Source organism: Phaseolus vulgaris, chromosome 6, assembly GCF_000499845.2.
Source record: "Phaseolus vulgaris cultivar G19833 chromosome 6, P. vulgaris v2.0, whole genome shotgun sequence".
Lineage (NCBI taxonomy): Eukaryota > Viridiplantae > Streptophyta > Magnoliopsida > Fabales > Fabaceae > Phaseolus > Phaseolus vulgaris.
The window spans coordinates 649,897-669,697 of record NC_023754.2 but is presented as its reverse complement, the minus strand read 5'-3'; the positions used below and the strand labels follow the sequence as shown (position 1 = coordinate 669,697).

General features: G+C 34.3%; 1 protein-coding gene and 1 long non-coding RNA gene across 4 annotated transcripts; both read right to left on the bottom strand.

The window, feature by feature from the left end:
- Positions 1-7,986: 7,986 nt before the first annotated feature.
- LOC137833001 (uncharacterized) lies at positions 7,987-11,562 on the bottom strand. 2 transcript variants are annotated; one of them, XR_011084642.1, is made up of 6 exons: positions 11,253-11,562; positions 8,942-9,058; positions 8,728-8,856; positions 8,538-8,642; positions 8,368-8,458; positions 7,987-8,283 (listed from the first exon to the last, which is right to left on the bottom strand). It is a non-coding gene; the product is annotated as an uncharacterized lncRNA (long non-coding RNA). The 2 variants fall into 2 exon arrangements; XR_011084643.1 differs by lacking the exon at positions 11,253-11,562 and adding an exon at positions 9,140-9,529.
- A 1,747-nt stretch (positions 11,563-13,309) lies between these two features.
- LOC137830918 (uncharacterized) lies at positions 13,310-19,046 on the bottom strand. Of its 2 annotated transcripts, none has more exons than XM_068638326.1 (3): positions 17,933-19,046; positions 15,060-15,321; positions 13,310-13,896 (listed from the first exon to the last, which is right to left on the bottom strand). In XM_068638326.1, exons 1-3 carry the CDS (start codon positions 18,862-18,864, stop codon positions 13,717-13,719), a joined length of 1,374 nt encoding a protein of 457 aa, XP_068494427.1. In that variant the 5' UTR covers positions 18,865-19,046; the 3' UTR covers positions 13,310-13,716. The 2 variants fall into 2 exon arrangements, with proteins under 2 accessions (XP_068494427.1, XP_068494428.1); XM_068638327.1 differs by having other exon boundaries at positions 17,990-19,025.
- Positions 19,047-19,801: the final 755 nt, after the last annotated feature.

The window sequence follows — 19,801 nt, the reverse complement described above, 5'->3', positions numbered from 1 at the left end:
TTATCAACATTTGCTTGTAATGATAAGGTTTTTTTATAAATATGCAAATAATCGATATTTAGGAGACTATCTTAATAATTTTATATGTGAGGAATTGATATAAATGAATTTTATATGGTCATCAATATCAATCAAGGATAAAATATTATTATGCTTTTCAAAATAAAAAAGAGTGAGAATGATGAACCCCAATCATAATTTTCCCAATTGAATCAAACAACTCTTTACTTTACTTTATTTACATTCTTGCAATCTCATACACAACAAACATCCAACAAACTTTTACTTATTGTTTTCTATTTATTGAATATTATACTTAAGAATTCAATTGTTCCTTATGAATTTAATATTCATTATTAGGGATAATTTTTTTACATTTGACACGGTGTTCTTGTCGTAAAAAAACCATCAATTAGACATGTGGCTAATCTTTGAGCCAACCTAATGATTTAAGTTTGAACAAATAATCCATTATTTTTTACCTAAGGTCGTAATCGTGATCGACTTACTTTGAACTGAAGATATAATTATAATCAGTTAACTTTGAAGCTACTAAGTTGAATTTATTCGTTATACTTTGAACCATCAAAATATATATATATATAAAAAAAAAATTGATACAAAATTAAATTTATATATTTAATTTAAGGACGTGCCTCATTAAAATCTTAATCGGAAAATAATCCAAATCGGAAAATAATCCAAGTTACTCAAAAAAAAGTACATTATCTTTGTTGAATGTTTACAATAGATATTTAACTAAAATAAATCTTTAAATGAGTAGCATTCCATGCACGAGGAATCATCTTGTCGTTTAACTCTCCTATTTGTAAGCTCCATTTTAGAGAGAATCAATAAATGTTGGTTATCAAATTTGGGGCTAACTTGCCTTCCTATTTATCCCTTCAAGCATCTCCGAGCTTACATCACACGAGATCTCCTGTATGGAAGTTTTGTTCTTGTACTCGCATGTTGTATCGTCAACCAACTCTAAGTTTAACAACTTCCTCATGAACACGAGCTTCTTCATGTACCTTTTGTATTATGTCGAGCTTGGTTCGGAGGTTAGCGTTATTTTCCTGATTTTTACTAAATTTTGTCAACGATATAATGGTATAACTTTTATACTATCACAAATCTTTTTCCATAATATAAATTTTCTAACATTTAACAATTATTATAAAATTTGTAGTTTTTATACTAGGACAAGTTTCATAGCATTGTTACGATGGTCATAATTAAAAAAAAAATTGTTCTTACCGGGTTTTGCGTTCAGCCTTTTAAGGTGTTGAATTCATGTTGTTGATGATTTCTGTTTTGTTTCTTGAAGGATTGCCGAACTTTATCACCATGTACCAAGCAGAATCCACCTGTAGAAGACTCTTTGACACTCAAGTCAGTAAGAGTATATTAATATCTAAGTAATATAAGTATGAAGTATTTAGTGAGTGAGAAATACTCCATGGGTTTGTACTTATAGGTAGTAAAAGTCAAATACATATTTTAATAATTACATAAATAAGATATTAAATTTTATGGATACATATAGAAGATTATCAACAATATTTATGATACTTTCCAAGTTGTTAATATATAATAAATATTAACAACCTAAATTTTATGGACGGGTTATAAGTGAGTAATATTATAAAATAGATATTAATCACCCGATTTCATAGACCAGATAGTATAAAAATTAAAATATATTAACTTACTTTTTAAAACAATAAAACTGGAACATATATAGAACAAACCATATTAAAAAAGAATATTGGTTAAGTAGATTAAATGGTATTAATCACTAGTTATTTTTCTAACAATCAATGTTATGATTAAAAAAATCAAATATATATATGATCCAATAACAAATGATAAACAAGAATATTATCACATTAATAATTAAACCTAGAAATTATTTAAATTTATCTGAATGTGAGTTAGTGACCTAATATACCTATAGGTCTTTTATTTGAGATCACGTGTCTTTTATTTGAGATCACGTTCACAGGAAAAATTATTCAAAAGGAGAAAACTCAATAATCTGTATATCTTATAATATTAGTTTTATCTTTTAGGTTTATGTTATTTATTTAAGAGGCAAAATATCTTGGGTTGTGTGCTATTTTGTTTACTGTACCTTTGTAGTTTCTCCTTACACTTCATAGATCAAGTGAAAAAAAAAGTATATTATACAATCTAAAAATGTATAATTTTTTTATGGGTCCCAATTTTTGGATAACTCTAAATGAGTTGCTCCACCATACAACTGCCAAAGTGGCACAAAAAAATATTATTTTATTTGGGTTGTGGGGTCTACGTAAAAGTTGAACATTTAGTATTTGATTGTTTCACAATGTGAAATTAGGTTTTAAGAAAGAGAAATTGGGGTTGAATTTACGTTTCTGTTTGTCCTCTACATATTCTTCCAGTTCTTCGCAAGGTATTTCTTCCAAGTTCAACGCAAGGCATTTCTTCCAAGTTCTCCGCAACGTTTTTCTACATCGGCGTTCGTCGTCCTCCTGGTCCATCTGTTTTCAGGGTGGTTTGGTGGCGGTGTCGTCTTCGACATCCTCCTTTCACGGTGGTTGGGTGGGGGTCTCGTCTTCGACATCCAGTTTTCACGGTGGTTGGGTAGCGTTTTCCTCTTGGGCATCCTCTTTTCAAAGGTAATACATTTATTTTTTTTTCATTTCTTTAGGGTTTAGGATAACATTGATCTTGTGTGATTTTTGTTGTTGGGTCATTTGGGTTATTTGTTCTGTGGTGACCCAAAGCTAATTTTTTGCACACACTGTTAAGATAAATGTATAGTCGTATTTCACGTTGAGTTTACTTTGTGAGTATGTATTTGACTAATATTGTAGTATTTTATTTCATAGTAGCATGTTAGGATACACAAAGAAAAGGGATCGGTAGAGCAACTCATTTAGAGTTGTCCAAAAATCGAGACCCATTTTTCTTGAGTATGACTAAATTTTTTGTTGAAAATATTGTTGTTGGAAATATGTGTCTTGGTGTATAAATAATGAAGATTGTTTGTTTAGAATGTTAGGTTGATGAGGTACCAAAAATTTTAAGGAAATTTTGTAATATTGACATGGATAAGAAAGGTAAAAAGAGAGTGTTAGTGTTGATGTTGGTTGGGGAGGGGCAGGAGGTGGGGAGAAAGTGGGTTAAATCAGTTTTTTATAGGCCATCAAAGTAGGACTGTGTGAAGTAACGACATTGTTCAGTGAATTTTGAGGGTTGCAGTATGTGGTGACCCACTTTACACTTCCTGCACAAACCCAGTGAAACTTTTTTATGGAAATATGAAGTGAGTGTTGATGTTTGTTGGGATGGGCATGATGTGGGGAGAAAGTGTGTTAGATCAGATCTTTAGAGGCATGAGTGCAAGGCAGTTTCAAGTGAGCAATAACTCAGTCAACTTAGAGGGTTGCAGTATGTGGTGACCCTAGTAAGAGTATGTGGTGACCCACATTACACTTCCTGCACAGACCCAACAGTGGAACTTTTTATGGAAATGGGAAGTGAGTGTTTGTGTTGGTTTCAGTGGGGCATGACCATGGGACAAAGTAGTTCAATTGAGGTGTTTAGAGTCCATGAGTGTAAAGCACTGTGAAGTGGGCACAAAATTCAGTAAACTAAGAGAATATCATCAAATGGTGACCCTATAGGGAATATGTGGTGACCCAGATTACACTTCCTGCGGGAAACTTTTTTTGGAAATGGGAAGTGAGTGTTCATCTTGGTTGTAGTGGCTAGGGACAAAGTGGTTTAATTGGGGTCTTTAGAGGCCATGAGTTTAGAGTAGTGTGAAGTGGGCAGAAAATTCACTCAACTAAGACAATATCATCAAATGGTGACCCTATAGGGAATATGTGGTGACCCATATTACAGTTCGTGCACAGACCCAGTGAATTTTTTTTCTAGATATGGGAAGTGAGTGTTCATGTTGGTGAAGGGTAGGCCATGAGGTGGGGAGAAAGTGGGTTAAATGGGTTCTTTAGAACCCATGAGAGTAGGAAAGTGCGAACTAACCACAAAATTGACTGAACTTAGACAGTTGCAAAATGTGGTGACCCTAGAGGGAATATCTGGTGACCCACATTATAGTTGTATCACACAGGCAGGGTAACTTTTTGTTAAAATGTTAGGTTTGTTTTGTTATTGGTTAGGGTGGGGTGGGGAATAATGGAAGTTTTTTGTCCTTATTATGTTCCTTTTGTTGACCCAAAGTCAGTTTATTGCAGAAGCACATTTACAGAATACATTAATTGTGAATTGTTTGATTTTTTAAAGATTGATGTTGTTTCATTGTTGTTTGGTTTTGAATAACGTATTCATTGTTGAATTTTTATGTTTTGTAGGATATAATGACAATTCAGGAAAGTAGTCATGCAAAATCTTTTGTGGATGATAAGGTTTGATTTCGAATATGCTTAATTTTTTTAGACATACGATGACATGACATTCTTAGTAAACTACACATGTATTTATAAATGTAGGTCTTTAGGCGTTATTGCAGGCCAAAAATTTTGGGAAGTTTGAACAAAACCTTAAGTGTTGAAGAAAAGTTTATTATTCAGTCAACCCCTTTGGTTGGCTAATTGTGTTGGATGGGAACCTGAAATTGAGTTGCTGCCTTTTAAGGGAGTTATGTATTAGGTGGGTGGAGAGAAGTCATGGTTTTGTAGTCAGCTCTATAGTTGTCCCATTTACTTTGTTAGATGTTTGTTTAGGTATAGGTCTTAGAGTTGTGGGAGACAAACTTGACTTCGAAAAAACATAAAACAATTGTAAGAATAGGAGTTTTTTCAAAACTAGTCATGTATCTGTGAAAATTTATGATGAAATTGTTAAACGTCACAACGAATGTTCCATACATGACTTTTGCGGGTTGTACATCTTGTTAGGAATGTCAGAGTTTTTATTTCCAAGTAGAATGAGTTTAGTCCTTGGTGGGTTGTTTAGGGTTGTGGATGATCTGGGTGAATTTGGTAGGTTTAGTTTATGACTTTTTGGTTCAGAGTTTGTGTTCAGCTTCAATGTGTATGAGGAGGAAAACTAATGCTATATATATATCTGTGTTTGTGGTTGTGTGTACTTGATGCAGGTAATTTAAAATGTTTACTTCGTATGTGTAATGACTTCCCATACATTTTCTGGTTAGTGGCATTAATTTGACATGAATTGTGTAGATATGGGCTCTTGAACATTTGTTCTCTTACAAGCGGCAAGTTTTGAGGATTGGAAATAGATATCCTCGTATCACACATTAGATGGATGTTAGGCTGGGTGACATTGAAATTGCATCTGGACTGCAACAAAATGTGGTGTGTAGAATACATTGATTTTTTTTTAATAATGTACAATACTTAGTTTTTTTTTTGTCATTTATGTTGTGTGCATGAATAGGTTATTGTGGACTTATCTGCGTCCAATGAAAAGTTGCAAAATGAATTCGTTGTACAAGCATTTGAGATAGTTCGACGTGGATTTACAACCGACATGTCAAAAAAAAGGACCATGGTAAAATGAAGGTGAAAGTAGTTGATATGCTTCGCCAAGTGAAGAAACAAAAGCTTGTCATCAGCAATTTGGAGAATGAGTTGAAAGAGTTACAATAATTTTTAAGTGCACGTGCAAAATCTTATGTGCATGATAGTCCTTCTGCAGATGATGACGAACATCTACAGACGTCTTACTTTGATGATAAAGATGTACCCGATGAGCAAGGCGTACCCGAAAAGGAAGGCGGACCCGAAGAGCAAGACATACCCGAACAACAAGACGTACCCCAAGAGCAAGACGTACCCGAAGACCAAAATGGGGAGAAGAAAAAAGTAACATATTCACTCGAGTCAAGCATAGAGCAAGGAAACGTGTGAAGTCGGTTGTGATGAAATCACCATGGACTAGGTATGGAAGGGAAAAAAATGATTTTGTTAGTCATAATTGAAAGGGATCGTACATGACGTGTTTAGTACTTAAGTATGTTTATTACGAAGTAGTTGTTAGAAATGATACATGTTTATTTCATTGGGTGTAATGTGGTTAGAGAATTTAAGACATGTATTTAGAAACTACGTTGTAATTTTAGTAACTCTAATTTGGTTGGACTTTTTGAAGTTTTATTTAATTTTAATTGTCTTCCGTTTATGTGGTAGAAGTGAACACATTTTTTAAATTTGAATGTATGGCAGTGTCAACACATATAAACTAAGTTCATAGAAGCTAAGAAGGACAAGTAACCAAAAAATTCACTTAACACATGTAATAAGCATTGTTCAAACATGTGCTTATAAATTTTAAATACAATTTTGTATCCTCAATTATACAATAATAGTCTTCATTGTGCATGTAGCCATGTTTGTAAGATGTGGAAGTTTAAACCATCCTTGAACGTCGGATTTTATCTTCCTCCATCTTATTCAATAACTCCAATTGCTTTGCATCTGAATATATTTTGGATATTGAAATGTGAATTAGAATATTGGATATAGGACATTGTTTTTTAAGTATAGACAATTTTTGAAACTGTACCTAGAGTCGGTGGATTGCGTATTACTGGATGAGAACAACGAACTTCCTCATCAGATGGTGAACATATGTCAAATTTGAAAACCTATAGGCATGAATCAGATGGTGTACATATGTTAAATTTTAAAACCTATAGGCATGAATATTGTAACAAAAGGCACATTTGTTTGTACTATAGTTATAATGAAAGTCACATACCTTAACAATGTTGTTTACGGTTATATTAAGGTAGAAAGTCATTTTAGCTTGTACGAAAATTTTTGGATTGAGCGAAAACGGGGCAGTGCTGAAGGGGTCCATTTTAGCTTGCACGAAAATAATTTGGATTGATCGAAAATAGGGCAGTGATGAAGAGGTCCATTTTAGCTTGCACGAAAATTTTTGGATTGAGCGAAAACGGGGCAGTGTTGAAGGGGTCCATTTTAGCTTACACGAAAATAATTTGGATTGAGCGAAAATAGGGCAGTGCTGAAGGGGACCATTTTAGCTTGCACGAAATTTTTTGGATTGAGCGAAAATAGTCCAGTGCTGAAGGGGTCCATTTTAGCTTACACAAAATATTTTGGATTGAGCGAAAATAGGCCAGTGCTGAAGGGGTCCATTTTAGCTTGTACGAAAATTTTTGGATTGAGCGAAAACGGGGCAGTGCTGAAGGGGTCCATTTTAGCTTGCACGAAAATAATTTGGATTGATCTAAAATAGGACAGTGCTAAAGGGGTCAATTTTAGCTTGCACGAAAATTTTTGGTTTGAGCGAAAATAGTCCAGTGCTGAAGGAGTCCATTTTAGCTTGCACAAAAAATTTTGGATTGAGCGAAAACGGGGCAGTGCTAAAGGGGTCCATTTTAGCTTGCGCGAAAATAATTTAGATTGAGCGAAAATAGGACAGTGCTAAAAGGGTCCATTTTAGCTTGCACAAAATTTTTTGGATTGAGCAAAAATAGTCCAGTGCTGAAGGGGTCCCTTTTAGCTTACACAAAATTTTTTGGATTGAGCGAAAATAGGCCAGTGCTGAAGGGGGGGTCCATTTGAGCTTGCACAAAAAAATTTGGATGGAATGTTGCTTAGGCATAGTATCATGAAATTTTGTCTTCCTCGCTTTGATCGTAGTTGTTTATGTTTTACCCAAAGACTTGGTAAAAAAGTTGCCAAATTTTGAACTTTAACTCAATATTGTTAACTTTGAACTTATTTTAGTGTAGCAAAATGGACAAATGTAAATATTTATAACTTTTTTTTTACTGAGTCCAACGAACTAAGAACGAAGTCATACTTAACCATGAACGACCGTTAAATTAACCTTCCACAGTATGTGGCACCTGCTAATGGATCCTTTGGGTTTGAATACGAATAAAATCATTTATGGAAAAACTTGTCATCATAATTACAAATGATGGAAACTAATTTTAAGTGTAATTAGAAGGTTTGTTGCATCATATGGTACAACAATATTCGCCTTCAATTCTTAGCATTAAAAAGTTCGCACATTGTTCAACTCAATGGAAGTGTATGTAATCCATTATGCTTCTACAGTTATGAATGCTCCTAGGATACACTAAAACATGTAATGAATAACTACACAATTGCAGAACATGCAGATTCACATGCAACGCACTTTCAACCACCATCATTCTAAAGTTCCACGAAAGTTGAACTCCCTCAACAAATTTTCTCGTTCTGCATTACGTGCATCAAGGACCCAATTACAAACCATTTCCTGACGGAATGCTTGAAGCTCGTCCTGAAATTAATTTTGAAAATCAATTTTCAGTGCAGAATAAAAGTTATAACTTGTACTCTACTAGTGAAGGGAACAAATATGTACGTTGTTGTATTCAGGCATCGTCTTCCCGTCATAGTCAACCATACCATTCCACAGCTCAATATATTTCAAAACCAATACTCCACAATCATAACTACATACAGGAAAGCACATAAAAATATTTACATATGAATATGCATAAAAATAACAAAAGTTTTCATTTCAATACTAACCCGTTTGGCTGTATAGGAAGTTTTTGTTTGACTACTTTAATGGGGGGGACTATTCACTCCACCGAACTTGTCAAGAATTTTGTACACATGGTCAACTTGCACAACCTGCATCGTACTATACAAGAAATTAGAAATCAAATACCAAATTCATCGCTTCATTCTTTACTAAACATCATCTTTTACTCTTTACCATGACTTTATCAATTTTGTTGTGTTTTCACCTTCTATGGCCGAGGGAGTCCAAGACATGCAATTCCCTACTATGAAAATTAAACGCGTAGACCCACCAATGGTCATTGTGCACCGTTGGGATGAATACCTAAAAGTGAATAATGTAACTTAATTAAACACATAAAAAATTATGCCCCAAAATCATTATAGAAAATTATATAATACAAACTTACAAAATCGCAATATGATAGTGATTCAAATGGAATCAAATCTTTTGCAAATGAACAGTAATCCTTCGTGTCCCACTCTTTCTTTTCCGAAGTTGTTTTCATTTCTTCAATAACACGATCCTTTATGCAACAAAAAATGTAGTGTTATTAATAGAAAGTATACATATGAAAACAAAAACTTAAATTCCACAATCCACTCACAGCAAAAAAAAGGGTTAAAGGAAAAACGTTGGGCCCTTCCATTCTTTTGAAGTTGATCAACCATGAACAACCCCGTTGCAAAGAACATCACCTAAAAACAGATTCCCACGAATTAAGTTTTCGCTGGATGTGTACAAGAAGTCTAATGCGGGTCACCACATGTTCCTACTTGGGTCACCACATACTGCAATCCTCTAAGTTGAGTGAATTTCTGATCACTGGACACTGCCCTACACTCATGGACTCTCAAAACCTGATATAACACACTTTCTGCCCACATCATGCCCAACTCAACCAACACTAACACGCTCTTCACATTTACATAATAAGTTTGCACAGGGACTGTGTAGGAACTATAATGTGGTCACCACATATTCCTACTAAGGTCACCACATACAACAATGCCCTATGTTGAGTGAATTTGTGATCACTGGACACTGCCTTACATTCATGGACTCTAAAATCTGATCTAACGCATTTTCTGCCGACATCATGCCCACCCAAACCAACACCAACACACACTTCACATTTCCAGAATAAGTTTGCAAAGGGACTGTGCAGGAAGTCTAATGTGGTCACCACATATTCATACTAGGGTCACCACATACAACAAACCTCTAAATTGAGTGAATTTGTGATCACTGGACACTGCCCTACACTCATGCTGCATTCTGTGATTTCGGTATATAGATGGATAGCAACAGCTCAACAGAAAGGATATGGTGCAAACTATGTTTCTTCATATTTATTGGGTTTATTGAACGGCTATCCAACTATATATAACCAGGGCCAAAATCACAGGAAAAAAAAGTATTGTTGGAAATCATTAACCGTAAAATTGGAAACAAAAAGATCTTATTGTAATATGACATTTTACCCCATGGGCATGTTTGGTTGCATTATGCTGCCCTGCTTCACAGAAATAACATGTTTTATACATACAGAGATGCAAAGTCACACATTCATATTTTTACAATCATGCTATACAAAATTAAAAGCATCTCATGGTAATTTCTTAAATATAGATTACAAATTCAGATTTTCATTCCCTTTTGTCAACCACCCTCTGTTTTTGAGCATTTTATAACAATGATTGGTTAAAAAGTATCTACTGCTTAGAACAGTCTATGTCACATCTAGGTAACAAATAATTACAATGACACTTGAGTTGTTTAATGTAATGTTTATTTTGCATCAGGGTATTGACAGCATGGCGCCAACTTCCACAGATTTTGGAGTTGCAATCGCTTAATGACTTGGGTTTTTCTGAAACATATGTGAGATGTTTGCAGGTATGGTATTAAATTCTACCTAAAAGTGTATGTCAAATGTTGAGTACTATAAAGAAAACCTTTGATTTGTTATGCTTTGTATTTTCTCAACCAATATATTACATGCTACAATGCTTGACAAATTTCGGAGGTTGTCAACAACATGAAAGACCTAATACATATTTATGCACAACACAGAGTTGGGGTAATAAGTAATTTGCGTGTAGTTTTTATGATGAGGTTACCCTATCGTGTTCTATTTTCAATTAATCTAGTTGTACGAAGCTGTTTTAATTTGGGCTTTTGGAATTATATTCTTACATTGGCCATTGGCCTTGCCTGCAAAGTGTTTTAAACAATTATCCTCTACTAACAACAACCTCAAAGCTTAACATGCAATAGATGCAGGAAATGGAGCACATGCCAAATGTTCATGGTCTCCCAACTTATACAATCACACTCAATAAGCTGATGGACTCTAAAAATTTTATCTAACGCACTTTCTGCCCACTTCATGCCTATCCCAACCACATATTCCTACTAAACCCTAAACCAACAATTACCAAACTTGTTTGTTCAAGATTAGACCATACAATTTATATGCTCTAACTTCATCACTGTGAAAAAAATTTATCAATTCTATATCAATGTGTCTAGTAATAACAACAATACCAACAATTCAACATTCAAGGAAGAAAAGCTTCAAACTTCCTTCAACACGAAACTCAAACTAAAATTGAATCAAAATAGGCTCTACAACAACATCAAAATCACACAACATCATCAAAATCACACAACAACAATGTTTCACTTCATAATCCATTGAATCAAAAATATATTACCTTTATCACCTAACCACCGTGAAAAGAGATGGAGGCGTCCACCGAGCAAACACCGGCCGACGACGACGAAGAACAAGGAACCACGGTACAGGAAACCAATACAACAACAAACTGCAAGAGGGAACGGTGCACTGGAGAACCACGAGACCTTTGCGAAGAAGAAATTCAAAGAGTAAACGGTGCACTGGTGAACCACGGGACCAAAAGAAGAAGAAATTGAAAGAGGGAGAGTTCAGCCACCAAAAAAAGAAGAAATTGAAAGAGGAAACGTTTCGTAACCCTAATGGAAATTTGAACCAAAGATTAAACCTTCTAAAAAAATTGTGGGCCCCGTAACAACAATTTAATATTTGTTTTTTTGCCATGTACACTAGAGCAATGAGATAAGCGGTTAACATTTTCCTTTTTCTATTTGTACCTTTCAGATTGAAAAAATTTAAAAAATATTTTCAAATTCAAAAATAATTTTTAAATTATAGAATTCAAAAAATATTTCCAAATTTAAAAATATCTTTCAGATTCTACAATACAAACAAAAATATTTCAAATTATAGAATTTAAAATATATTTTAAAAAATATCTTTAAAATTTTATAATATAAATTACATTTTATATTATATAATCTAAAATTAATTGAAATATGTGTTCAGATTTGGAAAATCCAAAACTTACTCCTGAATCGAGATAAACCAGATTATGTAATCTGAAATACAATATTTATTTATATATATATAAATATATATATATATATATATATATATTAAAATTCCGTAATGTAGTAAATCTTCACATTACACAATCAAAAAAATATATTTGAACATTTTTATATAAGGACATTTCTGAAATACAAAATTTATTGGGGTGTAAAAAAATAAGGAAGTATTGGAAGAAGTATTCCTCTTGTCAATACTCTGTTTTTCTTCTATCAAGCAAAATAATGGTCCAGACTTTCTGTATCGATGATTTTTTACCTGCATCCAATCAACTTTCAAATTTAATTTATAAAGTTGTCTTTCATTCAAGATGATGATGATGATGGGATGTCTCAGACACATTGCCACCTATTCAATTATCAACAACAGCAATGAAGATTGATATACACGTCTATTTGATATCTTAGAATGAAAGAGAGCACATATAATAAAGTATTTCAAATCATATAATATTCATGCCCGTCTGATATCAATTTAAAAAAAAATATAATTAAATATGTTTTAAGAAAAAAAAATATGTTTCTAAGTTCTTTTAGTCTCTACTTCAAACTTCAAAAAAAATTATAATAACTAAAGTATTGAAATGGACAACAAAAGAAATTCAGTATAAATTATATTATAATATTCACATTAATGATAAATCAATATAATATATTTTAAGATCTTAATCCAATCCACACTGAAAATTATCTCTCACGTAAAAAAAACTAATAACTCATTGCAAGTATCTTGGATCTTGGAGATTTAAAATTTAGGCAAGAAACAAAATCCAACTTCACCTGAAAATACATATACTATATTTTTTTAAAAATATACTCGTGATCTTAACCAAAAAAGTTTACCATACACTTTTTTTAATCCATGTTTTTAACTCAGTTTGGCAAAAAGACACGATATAGGTATCTGATATCCAAAATCTCTTTTAAGGCCCTCTTCTTCTCCTGATAGAAAATCAATTCTAACACTTTCCGATGACTAAATAATAACTCTGTTCAATAGAACTTCTTTCTAAATGTTTTCAAATTCAATCCCCAAAACCAAATGCCTCATGCATCTTTTGAAAGCTCAAATAAATTTCACAGATCTAATAAATTCAGACTTGTTACTAGTCAGCTTTTCTCACATGTTCTCCCAGTCCCACTGAATAAAGATAGAGCATTGTTTTCAGTTAACATAAAAGGTGCAGACATTAGAATAGAAAACAAAACATCACACCCAAAACACTTTAAGCTAATCTCTCTTTCAACCTTTACACCAAGCAGAATTATTGATACAAAATATAGTTGTAAACTCTCATATTTACCATTTAAAGTTACAAAATACAAAACCAATGGAGAACTCCAGTTAAACAGGTAACAAAAAAACATATCTCATTCCAAAGTCAGATAAAAGCAAAGATATCAAGCAGGGGAAATAGAAGATTTTGAGCTAGATGTTTCTCTCCTTATTTTACCAAGTGATATTACAACAGTAGCTGGGTTGAGGTTTCACCCACACCACAGCATTTACATCTACATAAATTTACATGTAGGCAAAGGAAAAATAAAAAAATATGTGTATATGTAGATTTTTACCAAGTGGAAGGCATATCACCCTTTCTCCCTCTATACAAGACTTATGGCAGAGGATAATAAATCTGCTTGCTCTCAGCCTGTGGTGATGATGGCAGTGTAAAGGGTGCAATTTAAAATATCGATCTCTTCCAACAAACTCGTGCATCTTTACTGTAACAAAAGTTGCAGCTGATACCCTCACACAATGGAGATTGGGATGCTCTTGCTGTTAACATTATGATGCATTTGATTTTGCACAGCCTTGACAGAAGCTACTCTAGCTGCATTGGCTGCTCTATTAGCGGCTGCTACTGCTCTATTCACCCTTTCATCTACCTTGGCCACATCATAGGCCTTCTCAGCTGCTCTTCTTGCTTCCTGTTTGTTCACAAACACACACGTTATTGATAATGTAATGAAAGCTCGTGATGCAAACTAGCTGGTTGCAGTTAATTTTGTCTCTTCTTTCCTTCTATTCAAATGAACTAATTTCATACATATAAAAGAAAATGCTCAAGTATCTGAAATTCTCTCAGCTTTGTCCATATGGAAAAATTGTAGATAACCGAACTTCAGACAGAATGAGTGGCATCTTTTTTTTATTATTGAATAAATGGGGGACTTTTACCATATCTCATTCAACAACCCTTGAATCTAGCTGAAATCTGTGAAAATTCTGGCTAAATTTCTTGTGTGTGTAACACTACATTTTTTATTGGAATTTCAGTTTAAAAATCACTCATTCATATGAAGATAAGAAACCAACCTTGGAGACAGAAATACACCCAAAGAAAATTATTATAACAAATTTGCAGATTCAGTATAAAAAATTACAAGAAAGCATGAGATACAGGACAGTAACTGAAATCATAAGAATGCATAACTAAAACATTTCACATAAAAAAGGTAGAGTAATTTTTTTTCCTTCAACAGATGCTTAAATTATAATCTCTCCCCTCTTATTTTAAAATACATACACTCCCCACCCTTTGAAAGATGAATATATCTACATTTGAGTCTATTTTAATGGAAAAAAAAATATTTTAGAGTTTTTTGTTTCACTGTGATTCTAGACATGATTGACACTATCAATTTCATGAGATGAAATAAAAATAGATGAAATTTCAAAGCCAATACTAGCTCTATATAAAACTCCATTTGACCTTCTAAAATACTAAAGTTGTTAATAGATTTTCAAAGCTAATTGCTAGTGATAATAACAGCTATAAAAAATATAAAATATTATTGGGAGGCGCATTTATAACTTTTCATTTCATAACTATTTAGGCTTTTTGTATTCAAAATTAGTAAGGTGTTCAAGGGAAGGGGTGTAGTTTAAGCATCTCTCAAAAAAGAGGATAGTGCAATGACCTCAGAAGACTGGTTCATGCTTTTACATTGTCATAAAATAGAAAAGCACCAATGACAAAATGGAATCGTCCAGACTGATCATTCTAAACGTCTTTTTTCTTTAATGATAAATCAGGAATGAACATTTAACAATAACTTACGGTAAACTAAGTCACAAATGTAGAGTGTACCTGCACTGCATTTAGTACTCTGGAATGATTGACACCAACAGGAGAAACAGGATAGGTGGCACTCTGTGTGCTGGGAATGTCAAGGACTCCATTTTGCCAGTGACCAGACTGGGTTTCTCCATTTCTAAATGTATACATTCCAAGACCTTGCCTTTTGCCATCATGCCAGGATCCTTCGTAACAATGACCATTTGCAAAACTATATACGCCATACCCATGCATCTTATCAGCAAAGTATTCCCCAGCATATGCATCCCCATTTCTGATAACAGAAATAATTAGTTACAACAAAAATGAAAAATATTACTGGTGAGCAACAAAAAAGGAACCAAACAAAGCACTACATAATTCAATTCATTGATAACACACCAATGATCCTTAGAAGAGAGGAACCCACATTCAAGGAAAAATCAGAAGAATGTTCTCATGCATCATAGGATTAAGCACCAAATTTCATTAACTGCATGCCCAAGATCCTATTCACTGATACTTGTAATGTGGTAGATGCACAACAAAGTACCTGTAATGAGGTAAAAATCACTTAAGAAGTGAAATAATGAATTAATGAATGACGGTGTATATGGTAAAAGCTTTGTATGTATTATTGTAATGTTGGGTCTATTACAATGAAGACGAAGGTTGATATATTGCAATAGCAACTACAGAGACACTAGAAAGAAGAAACAGAATGCAACAATATCCATAACCCTCTTTAATCCTCTCAGATACTATATAATTAATTGCTATCTCACATAATCCCACAAGCATGAATTCACCATCCTCATCATCGCACTTTTTTGGTTGCCCACAATCATTGATCACTTGACACATGTCCATTCTCCATAACAGAATTATTCTTATCTCTTCCCATTTCCTGACTTGCCCTTGTGTTATTTCCGCTTGTAACAGTACCAACCAACATGCTCTGATCAGAGAACAAATAGTCCTTTTTGTTTTAAACTGAATGATTTCCTTAAGTGGAATAAACAGGGAGAGAGACAGAGAGAAGAAGAAGAAGAAGAAAAGACACCACACTTGTAGAAGCTTGCCAAATTAAGCTACGTGGCATCCAAATAGTTGGAATTATTGCTACATGACCTGAAGATCACAAAGCCAAGTTGTGAAATACCCTATTGTTTTAAAGTTTGAGAGGTATAAAGCACCTTTGAAACCGATTCTATCCTTGGGAGCAGATACCTTTTTACCAAAAGTAGCAATAATGAAGATAACTCCTAAGAGCATGAATACATACATATATTGTTTACGTTTTAAATTTTTCAGTTTTTATGCATTAAGATTTTACATTGTTGTTGTCTACTTTATAGACGATTATATGATCTTCATTCAAAAATGAATAAAAAAGGAATATAAAATAATAAGGAAATAATGTATTCCCTTAAAATGGTTTTCCTCAAGAAGGACATGAGATTATTCACTAAGATAATGAAAATGAACTCAAACAATATCACAAAATGCTTTCTGTCGACTCCTTTTCCTTTTACTTCCTATGAAAAATGTCCCCTGTTTTACACCTCGTAGAAGATTACAGATACAGGAATTATCACATATGTGATATCCGCCAATACTACTTCATTACTGAATTGATAATTCTACAATCTGTACCCTTCTAATCGATTTGTGTTTTACTGATCCAGGAAGATAGAAATGATTGCTCCGATGGTCTCTTTAGACCATGATCAGAGTAAGAAGCATGCTTGTTTTACCTACTTCACGATTCATCTCCCCCACAAACTTAAACTTACTAAGTTACTACTCCCTAGATATTTACCGCTTTAAAACTAAATGTAGTAGGATAAGAGGGAAGGATTTCACACTGATGTTTTGTATCAGATAACTAGTCAGACACCACAAATGAATGTGGCTTTCTATAAAATAGTTGTAGTGGATACAGGCGCTTTTGAACCAAGAGTATCAGTCTCACGCCATCCATTCAAAGCAATTTGACCAACTTCATGCTTGCTGCATCTTATCTTTGATTTCAATATTAAACTCCCACTTATTTACTTCCACACAGCTGGCCAATTGGTAGCCAAATGCCAATGCAGGTGAAATAAACTATCATTATTAGCATAATATGCTATTGGTATTAGGTCCATTTACAACTTAGTTTCTTCCCGGAAAAGGCTAACGATACACTCAAAATTAACATCCTAAAAGATAAAAAAAAAAAAAAAAGCAATGGCTTGGCAATAAGTGCATGACATATTATGCTCCACAATTGCTACCAATAGGTACACAAAATAGCATCACATAAAAAACTCATACACGCACAAATCCTGCCAAGGTAACTCAAAAGCTTCACACAAACAACAAATAAAACAAAAACAAAACAAGCATGCGATAAGTTTACATCCAACAAAAGCCGGCACAACACCATTCCCATTTGTCAAAGCCCAAACACCATCAGCTAAACAGCAAAACGAAACTCAAACATACACACGGCCACCAAAACATTGTCCAGAAGTAAGAAATTCCCATAATCCACAAACCTAAGGAACCAAAGACAAAGCACACTTCCAACAATCCAAGCCAACACACATCTGTCAATCAATACCCACAAACAATTAGAACACACACATGTCCTATTCACACTACCCAATCCACACAATCACGTCAAAACACCAGTTACCGCGATCTCAAGTAAAACATTCACACACTCAGTTCCACGATGAAATATTGATTCGGGGTCCAAAATTGATCATATATTAAACCAACCTCATACCCAATTTCACTACCATGTGACTTTCAGAATAAAAACACCTAATCACAAACCATAAACCACGTCACTTCAATGAAAACAACAAACACACACTTATCATCCCCCAACCCCACCAACCCAACTATTTCCATACCTAAAATGGTAGTGTCCAAGGCCATGCTTAACGCCCCACTTGAACTCCCCCACGTACCTGCTCCCATCCTCGCACGTGTGCACCCCACAGCCATGGCTCTGGCCACTTGCCCACTCCCCGGCATAAACATCGCCGGTGTAAAACCGGTAGACCCCGAACCCGTGGCGAAGCCCCTTGCGGTACTGCCCCCGGTACCTACTCCCCCTGGCCCACGTCTCCACCCCAAAGCCATCGTACTTCCCCTCTACCCAGTCCCCCTCATACCTCCCACTCATGCTGTAGTAGTAAACCCCGCTCCCACAACACTTCCCTCCCCTGAACTCCCCCTCGTAAACGTCGCCGTTAGAATACGCAACCACGGAGAATTGAAACTCGGGCTGGGCGGGCCGGGCCCAGAACACGGGGAGCTTGAGCGCGGGCCGGGCCTTGGGCTTGAGGAAGAGTCGGAGGGAGGGGATTCGTGGCAGAGCGAGGTTGAGCGAGAAGAAGAGCGCGGCAGAGAAGAAGAACGCCGATAGGAAATCGAGGAGGAAGGAATTTGTAGGGTGGGAGACGAGGAAGTAGAAGAATGGTAGGGAGAGGAATAGGAAGAGGCGGACGCGGTGACGTAGGCGGCGTCGGAGGGAGAAGGCGGAGGAGAGCCACGTGGCAGTTGCGGCGGCGGGTGTGGCGGAGGGAGCGGTAGCGTGGCGCGGTTTTGGGAATCTGTGGAGGGTTTGGGATTTGGAGAGTGAGGGTCTTTTGTATGGGGCGGTGGAGGTTAGGGTTTCGAGGTTGGGGTTGGGAGTCAGGTTCGGGACAGGGTGGTGGTAGTTGAGGTGGTGGTGAGGGTGGTGGTGGTGGTGGTGGTGGTGATGATGGAGGGGTCTGAAATCGGAAGAGACGCCGGTGCTTTCTTTTCCGATCTGGAGTTCGGATTTCTTTTGATGCATTACATAAGGGAAAACGTAATTAGTTGCTTTCTTCTTCTTCTTCTTCTTCTTCTTTCACTGTTTCTTTTTCTGTTTATGTTTGTGTTTGAAGTTCTCTTGTCTGTGACTTTTGTGCAAAGAAATATGAGAGAATAAGAAATGTATCTGTTTCTGAGTTTTGTTTCTATGCTTTCTTTTTTTCCTATATCTGTTTATATTTATTATTTATGTTATAAATACTTCTCTTTCTTTTTAACTCCACACCAATTATTATTGATTATTAATGAAAAATTAGTCAAATGTATTAAATTTAACTAACTTTTTAATATATTTTTTAAATATTCTTTCTGCATAAAATAAAATAAAAGTTAATCAGTATTAGAGTAGTTTAGAACAAATATTATTAAATAAAATAAAATAAAATAGTTCAAATTAACTAAAGAAAAAATGTGTAATTTTTTTAGTGAAACGAAGATAACAAAAATATAGTTCAGATTAAATAATTATGTTTTTAATTTTGATCCTTATAATTTTTTATCAGTTTTCTTAAAATTGAAAATTTTATTATTTTGGTTATATTTATTGATGTAGAATAAAAAATGCAGTACTTTAAAAATATTTGGGATGAATATGAATAGTGAGAGGATTGAAAGTTGTCAGAAAAACTGATGAAAGTGGATGAGGTGGGGTTGGGAAATAGAGTGGTTTTATTTAAATGAAAAATGAGTGGGAAAAATTAAGGGGGTTTGTAGATTTTAGTTAAATTTAATGAATGGAATATGTTAACAAAAGAAAAAAAATGTTTCTTTCCATAGTATTTTAAAAAATATATATATTTGTATATTATTAATTAATCATCATACAGTAAGTTTGTTGATTTACATAATAACCATTTTAGATATTTATATGAAAATTTGGTCATTTATAATTATTTTCTTTTGTTTGAATAAAAAAAACT

What these genes read in the sequence shown, in the direction of transcription:
- LOC137830918 (XM_068638326.1), bottom strand. Translation starts at nt 18,864, where the DNA reads ATGCATCAAAAGAAATCCGAACTCCAGATCGGAAAAGAAAGCACCGGC. An exon ending in CTTGGACACTACCATTTTAG is followed by an intron (nt 15,322 to 17,932) that starts GTATGGAAATAG and finishes TTCTGTTATCAG; the next exon opens with AAATGGGGATGCATATGCTG. An exon ending in GAGTACTAAATGCAGTGCAG is followed by an intron (nt 13,897 to 15,059) that starts GTACACTCTACA and finishes GTGAACAAACAG; the next exon opens with GAAGCAAGAAGAGCAGCTGA.